Source organism: Xiphias gladius, chromosome 1, assembly GCF_016859285.1.
Source record: "Xiphias gladius isolate SHS-SW01 ecotype Sanya breed wild chromosome 1, ASM1685928v1, whole genome shotgun sequence".
Classification (NCBI taxonomy): Eukaryota; Metazoa; Chordata; class Actinopteri; order Istiophoriformes; family Xiphiidae; genus Xiphias; species Xiphias gladius.
The window spans coordinates 2,236,534-2,252,219 of record NC_053400.1 but is presented as its reverse complement, the minus strand read 5'-3'; the positions used below and the strand labels follow the sequence as shown (position 1 = coordinate 2,252,219).

Below are 15,686 nucleotides of genomic sequence, written 5' to 3'. Positions count from 1 at the left end.
GAAGTTCTAAGACTATAATCATATCTGTTTTGACTGCTCACCTGATTCCAAAATCTCTAACCAGGTTAGATTACAAGTGACCCAAACTCTGTCTAATAAGACAAGGAATAACAGCCACAGTAATTCAGTAAGCAGAATGAAGAAACACATGTTTACCTAGGACATTTCCTGCAGGCACCTCCTCCAGCTCTTCTAGCTCTCTGCCCATCAGTAGGTAGATGCTTTCCATGGAACAACAGGCAAGATGAGGCACCTCAGGCACACGGTCTGATGCACTGCAACTCTCTGGCAGCTGGCAGACAAGAGAGAATGGATGAGCAAAGGCTCACAAATGGAGCATTTGCAGTCATAGGTTATTTGGGATCACAATGCATGAATAGCTAGGTTAACATTCCTTTTCCCGTCCAGTCGGTATGTAAAAAACAAAGTCAAAAGGAAACAGTCAATTTAATGATTTGTCTAATGTCACTGCAGGAGCTGAGAGGGGGCTTAGATGTTCTGCAATGTCTGTATTACAAGGCCACCATGACTTCCTCAAGTATCAAAACCGCAATTGCTGTGATAAATCAGCAATCATTGCTTTATCTTCAGTGGTGCATTCCAATGTTTCTGCTTTGTCTAGCTGTAGGCCAGCTTTGTTGGGACACTTGAGTATTGGCAGTCATTTTGAACTCATCCAAATCAAACCTGTTGCAACTCTTCTCCAGTATACCAGTCTTTATTTGTCTAATGTTTATGGCTACCTTTCCTTTATCCGTGAGGTCTCTTATATTGTTTCTAGACTGATGTACTGACATTATCACTGGATTACTTTGATACTGAAGAAACGTAGAAATGTGATGATTCTGAGGCAAGTTCTAGAGTTTTAAGTAGCATCTTTTTTTCCCCCACTTCAACTCTCCTACACTTGAGGTCATGTGACAGATTTTTACAGAATACCATATTTAAGAGAAATATAACTGACCATAAATACAGAACAACATTACAACCATCTTTTTAAAATAATATTTACATATTACAATGTTTAAACTTTACCTGTGAATATGTAAAAAGGTTAAACCTCTATTTTTTAGTTAAAAAAAAAAAAAAAAAAAAAAATCACCGAATTCTGCAATCTTTCAGCTTCCTTTTTTTAAACTGATTTTTCAAAAACACAGAATATTCAAATATATATCTCTTAATATGTATTGATAACCTTCCCTGTAACACAGACATTTTGTGAAAAGTTAATTAAATGACAATTTCCTATTAATATAATTAGTTTTCATATTTTGTTTGTTACTTTGTCAAGGTGGAACATTGACCCTAAGGGCAGAAACACAGCTGAAACCTCCCACACTCGACCAAAGGACAGATTCAACAAGCTGCCATTCCAAATGCAGTTCAGCGCTGAGTCCACTGTTGCTCTTGTGACACCGGAGAAGATAATCAAATACATGAGGTTCAGTAAAATGTTATATAACTTGTTGTCAGTCACCAGAATTTATTTTCCCCTGCGGGTCCATGTAGCACTCTCAGTTAACATACCAATCACTCTATGTGACATCATCTTTATAGCTCTTGGTTTGCTTGTAGTAAGTCAGTGTAAACACAAAACAGATAAGAACTAAAAGACAACAACAGATCTTTTTTTACCTGGTCCCAACCAACTACAGAACTACAGGTGTGAAACAGACCAAAGAATATCATGGAAACTGCCAACTTCTCTAAAAAAAGATATTTTGGAAATGGGAAATTTCTATTTTACAAGTCATGAATAGTAAATTCACTTTATGATAAACACTGGTATATCCGTGATAATATTTCAATGGCAAAAAGTTGCAACTTTATAACAGATCTATGCATTACACAGACACAAGAGAAGTGTGGAGCATGTACTGTAAAGGTTGAAAAAGGTTGATTTATAAGTGCAGGTTTACCATGCTCATGCCCTTAACAGGGTCATACTTTGGTCCCAGCACAAATACTCTCTGTCCTTTCTTGACCACCCCGCTGTAGACCCTGGCAAACGCTATGAAGGTCTCCCTCTGCTCCTCTTCCTCCTCTGGCTTTGAATCTTTCAATGTCAGACTCCCATTTTTAGCTGACAGAAAGAAACAACACAGACACATACACAGAAAGTGTTCCTGTGAGAGTCAGTAACAGGGAACCATCTATCTTTTTTCTTATTTGGTTGAGTCTGAAACATTTAACAATTTTAGCTGCATCCAAAGAACGATTAATGCCTCTAACTGCTTTTTAAATCCATGTAGTTATTAGCAATCATTCATCCAAAATTTTTGCATGTAAAAAATTTTAAGAGAGCCTTCTCATTGGCTCGAGAGTATCATAATATTTTTTGCCAGTATTCGGTTAAAAAAATTGGGTTAATGATGTTACTGTGCCATGGATTAAATGCTCTACTTTTATCTAATATTTCACTCATACTTACACCTCTACCTTTTTTCTACAGCTCCCTGTCATATTTAATTATTTATAATTCACCAATACCTGTCACCTATTTGCAAACTTAATCCAATTTTGGTACTAGTCATTTGTCAAACTGTTGTGAATTTAGAGAAATAAAAAGATGTTAAAGTGAGAGATAGAAATTAGTCAGTGAGTGGAAAGATGAGCTTACTTGTGCTTAGTCCTGCAGGTTGGCCTTCCTGTGACATACTCCCTGAGAGGGTGAGGTCTTTGTGGCTCTCTGCTGTTGTTTGATCACCTGCCATCTTGTCAGCATGTCTCTGTCTAGCAAGCTCTCTGCGCTGGGCAATCTCTTCATGGGTCAACGGCCTACACACACACACACACACACACACACACACACACACACACACACACACACACACACACAGACAGAGGTCAGAATCCCTTCAGACCCCCAGATAGCAGCTGTGTCCTTGAGGTCAGAAATGCAGTTTGAGGAGCAGGGTGTCAGCTGAAACCATAGAAAGAGTTGGAAAAGATGAAGTAAAGGCTGTGGTTGTAATTATTATCTTGTTAGTATATGTTGTTTCAGGTAATGGTGAGAAGATTAAATATGGTCTGGCAATTCCAGTTAGAGCAATAGCTCCATGAGTTTGAAGTCTTATCCAATGCAGGATGAAAATGCATTTTTTGCTGGAGCTGGGGAGCGTGAGGATATTATAGCATGCGGCTACATTTTTTCATGAAGTCCTTGTGTCAGCCTTAGCCAGCCAAGTCTGTGCTAAATACAGGCTATCCTATATCACAAAGCTGGCTTTAGACTAAGTACTGCCTTAACCGAGTGACATGTTAATAAACCAACAGAATTATTATATCAGACATCTGTAGCACAGTCAAAAAGTCAAAAGCATCTTGACTGCGTTCAAATTACTTTATGATGAAGGCTACTCAAATCATGAATATTCTTCCTTTTCTTTCTTTTTTTCCTTTTCCTTCTCATTCTTCTCCTTCTCTTTTATCATGGCCAGCCATTCATTAAATAAAATGTGATATCGATCATCTGTTCCCAGGTGTTTATTTTAAAAAGCTTACTAACTACAATTCTAAATTCCACTGTATGACTGAACTGATATGGTGTCATTCTGTATATGAACACATCCGACGTGTATTGCAACAATGTCCCAGTACTGGACAATGGGAGAGTGGGACTCAGGGGTAAGCTGTTAAAACAGAACACAATTATTCCCGCATTAGCTTTGCTACATGACCTGTGAGTTTGTGTGTATGCAGTGCAGTCTGTGTGTGCATGTGCAGTGTGGTCAGAGTTTTAGTGTATGTGTGTTTGTGTATACCCTCTTCAAAAAGCCCACAGTGACTATAGCAACACAGCTGCTCACAATAGGCCTGAATGACGGCATCCAACACAGAGTTCAGTTCCATGATGACAAGCCACTAAAAACAGCCCGTAATTTGTACCGGACAACAGCAGCAGCCCCGCCGACTCACTTGGACTCACTGCACCTCTCTTTTGCATGAATTGGATATAAAAAGGGACCACAGTCTGAATTCAGGACTCTAACAGGAAACTACAAAAGAGCAAACCCCACTGCATGATGGCCTGGCTTTAAGATCAAATAACTAACTTCTAGCTGACTTAGAGCTTCAAACTACACAAGTCATCTCACCCAGCAAAGCTCACTTCTCTCACACTAGTTGCTCCAAAACCAAGAAGACAAACACACTAAAAGAAGTCAGATTTTTAAGTGAGGGTTATCAATATAGTGTGATATTTATTGGAGCCTAGGACTGCTTGAACATCTAAATAAACACTTCGCTGTGTGGTACCTACTGTACAAGGCTTCATGCTTCCCATCAGACCACAGCAAAGTCACTGCTTTTATCTTCGGGAGGCCAAATCAGTCTCTCATTGATAATAATGGGAATGCCAGGACTTGGTTTCTGGCCTTGCCTGCTGTGGTTATGAAGTAATGGCTTCCAAACACTGGAGTTTGATGATCGCAGCCACAAAGAGACCTTTTAACATAGTGAAAAGGGAGGAGAAAGTGTGCTGGAAAATTAGACAATATATTGATATTAAAGCTGTACGCAAAACTTCAGCTTTTACCACTAAAGGATTTTGATGGAAGAGGTTTTCCATTCTGGATTGAGTGTATGAAAATGTAACTGAGCAGTGACTGATGTAATATTCTTTCTGACATTTGCATGAAAGCCCTGTAATGAGATATATCAGTTAAAGGTTAAATTTATAAATTTGAGTTAGCTGTTTAGCTGTCATGATGGAAAAGACTCTTCTAATAAAAGGAGTTCTCACTTAAAAAATGTTAATACTGGACAGTCCCTTAAGGTCTAGAAGACTACATTGAACACTTTATCCTGCAATGTTGTGACGGATGGGATGTTCATATTGTGTATAGCATCCAGGAATGATCTGGGTCCAAATTCAAGAAGAGGCCTTAGTTGCAGGGTACAGTCTCTGTATATCCGTGTCATTTCTGCCACTCTCCTCTTTCATCAATCTAAAAGATGTTATCCAGTACAGATTTTTTAAACCTACACGTATTTCCTTCCTCCTACTGTTGAATACCAGGAATTGAGATTTTGCTGTTTACTAGCAATTCTCACAAAGATCTACTCCCTGTCTGTTTGCACCTGTGCTTTCAGGCTCTGTCTCCCACTCTCACACCACACAAGCAAATCTTATGCCAAATATGAGAAATCCACAAAGCCTTCCCTTGAAAAAAAAAAAAAAAATTATATAGCTGTATGTGTTATATAAGCTACATCACCACACAGGACAAAACCTCAATGTCATGATTTTTTCCACATTTCAGCACAGAGATTGGACCATAAACATTACAGAGAGAGCAAAGGCCACAATTTTTGTGGTGTTAGTTAACAAAGGCACACACATAAAAGAAGTCAAAAAAGATTGGACGTATCTACAATTTTGTGTTTATTGCAGCTTAACTATTTACAAAAATGCAACTTTTAAGGTAATTAAGGCAGACACTGTAATGGGTAAGATGAATGGATTGAATCTAAATCAGCAACGCTTTTAAAATCTGAATCGTTTCAAAACCCTTATCAAATTCAATTATAAAAACGCTGTACTGGCAGCCTACAGCATTTAATGTTGACATTTTTTTATGTCTTCAAGAGCTATATCACTTAATTATTTTTCTGCCATTCATATGTTCCAGGAGTCAGCAGGAAGTCAGCTGGCTAAGTTATAGAAGGACGCCGGTGCTCATGCTCTATGGGCCCAAAACCACGGAAGCCTGAGGAAGAAAGAGGAGGCCTGAAAAATGTTTTTATTTTTCGGCTCTTTTGTTTTCTCTTTTTGTTTTCATTCTTTTTTTTGATCTTGGAACATGGATAATGATTTATCTTTTCCCCATTTCCTATTTCCAGTATTCCTTATGCTTATTAGACATTGAGATGTTATATTAGTGTATTCACATATGTTTTAGGCAAGGACTGCCCTAGGGTGCAAGATTTAATGTGTAGAGATGTTTAAAATCGATATTTTATCATAAAACTACACTCAAGCAGGTTATCTTAACCATCCATATACTGTGTACTGCTGAAGAGACAATATTAACTATTATAACAACAGTTAAGGCATCTTAAACTAAAATGCTCTTTTAACATCAACAAAGTTAGTCAGTTCACAGATCTCAGCAACCACAAATTACAAACAACCTAAATTACATAAAATAAGAGCCAAGTTGCAATAAATTGGAATGATCCTTAGCTGTGGCATGTTGCAGACTTCTTTTTGTCAAACTGGTATGCTGGTACAATTATTAGTTGAGGACAGCTAAAAAAAATTTGTCACATGAGTTCACTACACTGGAGCAGTTCACAACTTTGGTACAGTTTAGCAAATGCAGATCACTCTACGGTGCACAATGAGGCAGAGAGAAGAGCTTTCTCTGGCCCACTAATTGCTCACACACATGCTTCACAGGCCATGCCATTTAAACCAACACTGGGACCAACACTGTGATGATTCCCCAACATCAAACCCAGACTCCTGTAAGCATCTGCTTCTACTGAGAAATGGCGGCACGCCACTTTTTGCTGTAAAATGTCATCCCGGCCTTTTAAGTGTTAGGACGGCTTTGCTATTCATCTCACTGAAAGAAGTAGCAGATCTGTGACACCCGGCTTAGATTAATGGGCCAGACACTGAAACAGGGAGCTATGTGATATTTGAGTGTAATCAGATCCTAAAGACAGGCAGGCCAGGCCAGACCAGGCCGACTCCATTTATCACTGACTGTGCAAGAGTTAATTCACTTCCAAGAAGGACACACGGATCGGGCAGGGCTAATAACTGTATCCCATTCAGGGAGAAAGAACCAAGAAAATCTCCTACAGTAAAAGAGAAACTGGAAGTAAAGGTTCACCAGTGACAGAGATGCCAATACAGAGAACAGATGGCAGACTACAATACCAATATCCATTAGTGAAGCAAACGTTATGTCAAGGGCATATTATAAACTACTTGAATTTGCCTCCTTGCACATAAGTTTCCTACTGTCATCTTAGGTGCTTCCTTGATTGAAACATTTGATTGTTTCACCATGTGTTGTTATCATATCCAATCATTTCTCGTTACTAACTTGACTTCTTCTCTCTCCCGTAGTTTTGTGCTATTTCGTCTCTCTCCTCTCTCCTCCTGTCGCTTTTTGCAGGTATTTCTGCCCCTGATGCTGAAGAGTGTGGATCTATGGCTGCAAACCACCTATTACCCCCATGATCCTTCTCAACAATCACTGCTTCAATTATTATGATTATTATTACTATTATTATATTAAGTTTTATTAGAATTATTAGCCCTATTGTTTAATTACTAGCTTTATTATTAGTCTCATTATTATTATACATCTTTATGTGGTAGCTGTGTTGTACTCAGTATCTGTCAGTTATCAGTCATCTGTCATTTTTGTTCACCACAAGAAAACAGATTTCCTCTAGCCATCTATCTAGCCATGCAGATAATTTGGTGATTTTGCCTCCACAATGCAATGGAGGTAAATGGATTGTTTTTTGGTTGTTGTTGGTGCTGACAGTGGTCAGCAACAAGAAACAGTGACCGCATTACTCTGAATAATCCACAGAGAATACTGAACAGTTTCCTCCACTTCTTCACTGTAGTTTGCGCCTTGGACAATTCTACAGCAAGCACAATGTAAAGTAGCACCAGATCAGTAATGGTTTTTTGAGGGCAATACTGATGTGAATATTTGAGAATTTGAAAAAAAGTTTAAAAAATCTGATAATGACGATATTCATTACTTTACAGGAACACATCACATAAATATTTTGATAAGGATCACTTAAATTTGGTTACTTAGCAGGACATTCCCCAGCTAGATTTGTTCTCCGGTGGGCAGGCTACGTGATGGAGACACTGCTTCTATAATACCTAAAGCATATCTTTGGCATTTTCTTTACTAGAATTTCAGCCTAGCTCTACTGGAAAACGACCCTGACAGTGGACATAAAACAAGGTAAACCTGTAGCCTTCTTCATACAGTGCTGATCATTTGGCGCCATTTCCATAAAAAACACATATTTTACTTTGGTTTCTGCATTTTGGATGTCTAACCAGTTCTCGACCGTAGGGACACAAATCTGTGCAGGTTCAATTTGCTTAAAAGGCGATCGGATACAGGAAAGCTCCAGGAATAGTTGAGTGAATGGACTTTCCAGTTAGAATATTTACCACAGAACTTGATCTCAGCATGACAATATCGTTCTGTGTGACTACCAGCTGCTTAGAACTGTCAAAATACAGTAGTTGGATGTGCTGATCAGGTGAGTGAAGGGTATAAAATTGCTGAGGAAGTTGGACAATGGTGCATCCCAATAAGTTTATGTGCATTAAAAATTCTGCCCGTGTATGAAAACAATGGGCGTTGGTGTTGTGAAGTGTCATACGCCAATGATGCGTACTACCTCGTGCTATGGATAATTCAGACTTCACTGTCAGCAATTTTCATTGGAGCTACCTTCAACCACATAAGTAGACCCTTGGAGACACCTGGTGTTCTGTGGATTGTTCATAGTAATAAGGAAACCATTTCTGGAGAGACATGTTGCAATTGATTTTTTTAATATAATTCCTTAATGCTCTGAGCACCAGCAACTAAATTCCATTAATCTCCATTGTATTGGGGTAGAGGTAGGAATCTCAGAGACAGATACCTCACGACCTGGACAAAAAAAAAAAAAAAAAAAAAAAACAGAACTATAAGCCCTGAGAGATAGCACTAGAGGGGTGTCTGGTTTTTTTTGTAATTTTGCTAAACCAATGCTAAACCAATAACTAATGATCTTTGTGTACTGCAGTTAAAGCAGTGATTTGACACTAAACAGAAAAAATAATTTTATCACACAGAATGTTGTGAGTGGTATTAATGTTAAAGCTTGTACCTCAGAAGTTCTAGGTAACTTCAGGCTAACTGTGAGCCAACTTTTGTCCTTCCTTCAGATCCAGAACAAAGCAGACATATTAAACATGTTCACAGCCATGGGACATCAGGGAAGAACAGGAAAGCAGCACCATCTACTGACAACACTGTCTATAGACACACAGACACACAATTACCTTTGTCTGTTCTGAGGCAAAGCCTTGGTGTCCATGGCAAACATCTTGGACACAAAGACGATGACTGGAGCATTTTCCCCGCTCGAACACTGGAGGAACGCTGGAAAACACCCAAGAGGAGGAAAAAGAGTCAAACACATCTGAACTCATGACATAGGAGCCAGATAAAAGCCAAAGTAATTTTTCAGTATTGTTAGCTGCTTCCAGTACACAATAAGGCAATTAAATACTTTATCCAAACATGGTATTCATTTTAGATGACACACAAAACAAACACCTGACTAAACATGAATTTAGTCCAAGTGCAAATGGATAACTTTTTTCAAATTTTTTGTGTATTTTTTTCTTTTTTCATACGGATTGTTTTCTTTCTCTATTTTTCATTGTCCATCAAGCATCTGGGACCTTTTATAGAGTAAATCTGCACTTGCTACATCATCTATTAATTACTTTTTCATGACCAAAACTAACAATTTTTAATTTTATATATTATTTTTTATGTATTGCCAAAAATATGCAATGTTGATTAAATATGCATCTGCATCCCAAATACCGTAGGTCCTGGTTCAAAACTATTAAGATGATCTGCATAAATTATTGATATGTCTGAAAAGCTTAACTGGGAGAATGTGACTTCTGAAATTGAGTCCCGATCGGCTGATTGTTTTACTAGAGAATGCTAATCACTCTGTTTAGGTTATAGGAACCACCAGAAAAAAAAAAAAAAAAAAAAACTCAGTCCACAGTGGTGTTACAGAGCGGAGCTTCTTTCCTCACAAACAGACTTTAGCTGACTACAGAAACTGGCTTGCAGAGAGCACTTTAATCAGAGTGTCCTCTTTGTCATTTCAGGGGTCCCAGATCCCCATCTTCTGCCCACTGATCAACAGCATATCAAATGCTGCAACTCACCGGATATAATGTAATTACTTCAAAAAGTGTTGTTCATCAGTCAAATGTCTTATGTCATATGTAGGAAGGGTGACTAAAGAGGGTAAATGAAAGCCTGCCAACTACCCCCAACCTCCACCACACACACACACTCACGCACACACTTCCCTCTCTGAGCTTCCCAGGCTTTCCTTGCTGGCAGGCTGAAGAGATACAGTAAACTGGGCAAGCAGGAGGTAAATAAATTTGGATGGAAATATACAGATAATGGATATTTATCACATTGTATATTTATCACATATCTCACATTGTCCACACAATGTCTGCATTATGCGGTCAATGTGAGATACTGTATCTAGAAATAGATCAGGCATGTCCTTCCTTGTGTGAAAACCTGGAGTTCTGGTGCTGTGAGATCTCTGATGTTTCAGTCAGATAGATCAGAGCAGTTGGTGGGTGAGATCTGATCATCTTCTAATCAGACGATTAGGGACTGCATCAAGGATGGAAGGCCCAGATGATTAAAAAGCAGTGAGAGTTCAAAGAACAAACTTCCCTTCTGGAGAGTGTGAGTTTCTATTTCTGTGCTGTCTGTACCTGTTAAAATCTGACCATTTTCACAAAGCTGCCAGAGAGAAATCCATGTTTTGCAGTAAAGTTCTTGATAGCTGTTTTTATAAAATTGTCTGTTTTTATTGTCCGTTTTTACAAAAACGTATTCATTGATCTGGCAATATTTCCATTAAACGGGCTAAGGGAAAAGCAGCACAGAATTTATTAGATCTGCAATACTATATATCAGTCCATCACATCAGAGGTTTCTTTTCCATCATCAGGGGGGTGTTTATAGGCAGTGCTGATAACAGATCTGAGCGGCACTGGTGTTTGATTCCCTTCATGAATCAAACACTAACTTTGTGCGTAAAGTAAGCATGTAACAAAAAGCTACTAGTTACACCAGAAGCTGTTCTAAATTGTTTACTCTGCTTAATTTCCAGCATTAAATAAAATACTGTAATTTACACTCCTCACACATATATAAGTTTAACAGTCAACACAATAAGAATATTTTAACCATGTACCTGATTTAATCAAATATTAAAACATTGTGTTTGAACCCCACCTTTAACTAAAGAAAAAAAAAACCTAAAATCTGGAAATCAACATTGAAAACAGAACAGAAAGTTAGTAGGAAATACTCTTCATGGCATTGAGGCAGATGGCATGATCTTCTTTAAAAAGACTCGGTCAAAACCTAGTATATGGCTGGACTGCCCTATCTGTTTGCTTCTCTCCTGCTGTCTGTGCTCACATAGACAGTCATTTAATACAGCTGAATACTCCAATAAAGCTCTTTTCATTTACATGTTTTTTTCTGTTTCTGTTGTCAGACAATAAAAATATTATAATATATAAAAATAGTGACTGAAACATGGCCCATTAAGACTACATGTTAACCAACAGTCACTTCCACGCCATTTCCAAGCTGCTTCTCTGCACTGCTAAAATCCTGATTTTATAACCACAATGTTTTCTCTGACGAAATCACCATACACATAAGTTAATGACAATGGCTGTGCTGTGATTTCAGCTATATTTACTTGTAAAATGATCACTAGAGAGACAGTTAGAAGCTCATTCAAGTCTGTGTCACCTGCTGTGTGGTCAATTGAATGAGATGCATAAAGAGGTGTGTCTGCAGAGGGAAAGCCCAACATCGTCACTAGCTGTATTTATTTTAAAAAAATAAATAAAAAAATAAGTCACTAAAGGGGTGTGTAAAGTCTTTAAATCTAGCGACAAAGGCGCTTAGTTGGCAGCACTGCCTGTAAACGCCAATAGGGATACTCCAACACTTGGCTGGCAAATAAATGATGTAACTTTATCACTCACTCACTCAGTCATGGACACCTGTATTTTCAGGGCTGTCCCTGCTTTTGCAGTGCAGCCAAAAACTAGACATTGTGTATAAAATGGGAGGGGGCACAGATAAAGGGTAAGTTGGTATAAAATGTCTATGCTACAAAATGAGTAGGCTATTGACAAAAAACAGGCCACTAATAGCTAATGCAGCCCTATACTAGAGCAACGGAGGGACGTACAAATGAAAAAAAATTACATTTTGAAATGTGTTCTTTTAAAAAATGAGAAAGCTATTGACAAAAATTTTAAAAAACACCCTTGGCCGATGAACAAGCATTTTTGACACTTTTTCTTTTTCATCTCCGATTCATGGACATCTATCCTTGATGGACATTGGAGATCCTGACACCACTGTAAAGAGTGAGTGATGCCGATTGCAACGAGGCATGTACGATGACTGTTTAGAGTTTACTGAGTAATGACTGAAAAAAAGTGCTGTGATGTTTGTGGTAAACTGTGTCAATCGGTTTGGGGGACATTACAGCAAAAATTCGGATATATTTTCATACATGCACAGCTGTATGTTTATTTCAGAGTGGTGTTTATTCAGTTTAGAATGAGTATCCAATTATGCTAAACTGACAAATGTTCTTTGGTCATTTATTCATTAACTATTTTAACTTAATGTTTGAGGTACAATGTGTATTATTTTTGTGAAATGAAATTTAAAATCTTCCCAGGTTACATCAGTTAACCTTTTGATCAAGTGTCAGGTCAGAAATGTCAACTCAATGTCATATTACCTCTTTTAACTCAATCTGAAGATTAGCAACAGTGGTGAGTATCCCTTCTTCTCAGACAATTCAAAATGTCTTTAGATGCAAAGTACATAATATGCCCTGCCCTGCCCTGCCCTGCCCTGCCCTGCCCGTGGACAGATTTTGTCACCACGATAGCCTCACAACTGTGCATGATACAGTCACAAAAATGTAGAGGTGTGTAGCTGAGATCCAAATGAAGGCCGAGTTTGAAGATGAGTGTGGTCCGAGGGCATCGGATGTAGGGGGGCTGGAAGTAGGGAAGGGGCCATTAGCCTCCCACTTTATACCCCTGACCCACATTTGTTTTAAGTCACGGGTCACTGGATCACGGACCCAGTTTCAATCATTCCCATCCACTCTAAGTCTACGCCAGCTGTATTAAATGTGCTATATAAATAAACTTGACTTGACTTGACTTGACCTAACGTTGAAATGACACACAGCTGCCCAAGAAATATTTAGTAGCCAAGTGTCCAGGGGTCAGGGGTGGGCAATTTGGGCAATATGCATTAAAAGGGCTATATATCACACACAGTTATTTCAATATTGATGTAAACCTAACGTTTTAATGTTCAAGTCAGAATTTCTGCAGCTGTTGGCATAAAGAAACATGCGTCAATTTAGGAGTGCGTTATGCTCCTTCACTTTCGACCCACCCTCCAGTAGTAACCCTCACGCCAGCCGTCTCCCTCCATGCTACCTAGCCGAAAAGGATACCCAGCCAATCTGTGACATGCCATGCACGGCTCCCTGACAACAGATATAAACTTTGCTTAGAAGCGGAAAAAGATATTTGATATAAGCAATGTGGGGGAGGCAGCCCTCACAAGTCAGACTAAGGGACTGAACCAAATCCAACATCAGAGGACTTTGCGAGATGGCCAGCCATTCCAGACAAAGCCAGCAAGTGTACCAGGGTCTGCCTCCGATTAGAGTACGGTGGGTGCTATAGCTATGAAGCAAAGCACTTTAAATTTAACACCAGCACCAACTGCTACTATGACTTTGACCACTGAAATACTTTGGCTGCTTAAGGAAGTTTTATCCTTAGTTAGTACCTCTTTACTAGATATAATCAATATGTCTTTATTAACAGGCTAATTACCGCAATCCTTTAAAACAGCTGTAACTAAACCTCTTCTTAAAAAGCCTACTCTTGATCCATATGTCTTAGCCAACTATAGACCCATATCTAACCTTCCCTTTCTAAGATCCTTGAGAGAGCTGTCGCCAACCAGTTGTGTGACTTTTTACATGATAATAGTTTATTTGAAGATTTTCAGTCAGGATTTACATAGTGCTGCATAGACAGGAACATTAATTGGCATTAAAGTAATGATAAAGTTATTCAAATTTTATGATTATCATCAGTTATTATATTTAGTTTTATTATTACTATTATTCACCTGATTATTTTAATTATTAGCTTTATTGTTAGTCTCATTATTGTTACACATCTTTATGTTATACGTCTACTGTGCTATGTGCTATGTCAATGTTTGCAACAGAGAACTTCTCATGTGGCCACATGTGCAGACATATATTAAAGCAATTCGTAAGATTTCCAGGAGCCAAAATGTAAATCTTATCAACAAGTGAAGAATAGCACATCTGATCCAATTTTGCTGTGCGGTTGCAGTATATGAAGGCACTGCAAAGCAAGTTACTCAATTTTTGACTGCCTACCAAACAGACATACCAATGCTTCTCTTCATGACTGATGACATGTTCAAGTTACTCAAAGGTAAGCCTTCCAACTACACTAGACATATAGAGTTGAAATATTACACTGTGTGTGTCTGCATATTGTCTATCAGTCTGTGTATATGTCCGTGTTAGCGTGTGTCTGTGTGTGTGTCAGTATGTTTGTGTGGGTCTATATTATTTCTCTTTGTCAACTAGGTGTGTGTGCGTGTGTGTATATTAGGCCTAAATTATAAATCTGCAGGAAAAAATGTTGTGACAATGTGACTTCTCATCACTTCAAAAAAACCTAAATGTGTGTGTGGTAGAATTTACTGAAATGTATATGAAGAATTGCTGAATCACTGTGAAATTGAGTTTTGTAATACACACTGTAACCTGTGATGCCAGACTGTCCAATCTTGAAGACTGTAGTGTCTCAGTGTCTGTGATATGCTTATTGTAAAACATTCTTATTAGAATTTGTTATTCTGAGTAGAGACTACTAATGACCATGTGCTCATTACGGTTTGGTATAAAAGGCTGGTGGAGTAAGGAGTAATTAGGAAGTAGATTCTATGATGTTTCTCATGTGTAGAGTCTGTTACCTGTGCCCAGAATAAATACATTCTTTTAAGTCAATGGAGACTGAGCAGAGGGTTTTTTTTGTTCACGTGTGTTTGTGTGTGTGTTTACCTCTTTTCAGTTCCTGAGTATGTTGAGGCAATGAGTCAAATCGTTGCGCTCCGACACTCATCAGTTTCTCCACGCGCTCTGCTGCCATGTCTAAAGGACTGGGAAGCTTCTCACACACCATCCCTACAATCTGTATTAAAGAAAACTACGAACCACATGTACAAAAATCCCCAAAACATTCTCAACTGAAGGAACCAAACAAACACATGAAGTGAAGTGGAGCCTCCAGGTTCTGTTCCAGGATACAGAGGACAGCTTCGGACACAGGTAACCACTGGCTGCAGATGGCAGAAAGGAGGACTTTGGGGTCAGAGTGACGAGACTCCCTGGCCATCACCTTTACCCCAAGTGATGTCACCACCTTCTCCACCCTCTCCTTGTCTCTGGTCACAGACACACAATAGAGATCTTTACAGAAAAACCACAGGGCATGGATAGAAAAAGGTTCTGAACTGTTCCTGTTCCATTCCAGCTATTTTGTTGAAGTATCATGACCACAATGAGAAATAAGTCTTACTGTAAACTTGGTGAAGTGGTGACTATTTGCAGGGTTAGTTGGTGAGTTACTATACTGTAGCTGTTGAGCTTACCACTAACACAGAAACAAAAGAGGAATATGCTAGAAAAGCTCTCCAAGTTAGCTAGCTTGCTAACTGTCTGCATACCAACCAAATGTTCCT

General features: G+C 38.6%; 1 protein-coding gene across 3 annotated transcripts in view; it reads right to left on the bottom strand.

Annotated features, from left to right (window-relative positions):
• Nucleotides 1-15,686, bottom strand: part of efl1 (elongation factor like GTPase 1) — a 102,067-nt gene that overhangs the window by 74,735 nt on the left and 11,646 nt on the right. For all 3 annotated transcript variants that reach the window (XM_040134464.1, XM_040134458.1, XM_040134473.1), the window contains exons 10-15: nt 15,253-15,389; nt 15,007-15,129; nt 9,053-9,152; nt 2,621-2,778; nt 1,920-2,083; nt 157-292 (exon numbers count right to left, since the gene is read on the bottom strand). In XM_040134464.1, coding sequence (XP_039990398.1) covers nt 157-292; nt 1,920-2,083; nt 2,621-2,778; nt 9,053-9,152; nt 15,007-15,129; nt 15,253-15,389 — 818 coding nt within the window. The remainder of the gene's footprint in view (nt 1-156; nt 293-1,919; nt 2,084-2,620; nt 2,779-9,052; nt 9,153-15,006; nt 15,130-15,252; nt 15,390-15,686) is intronic.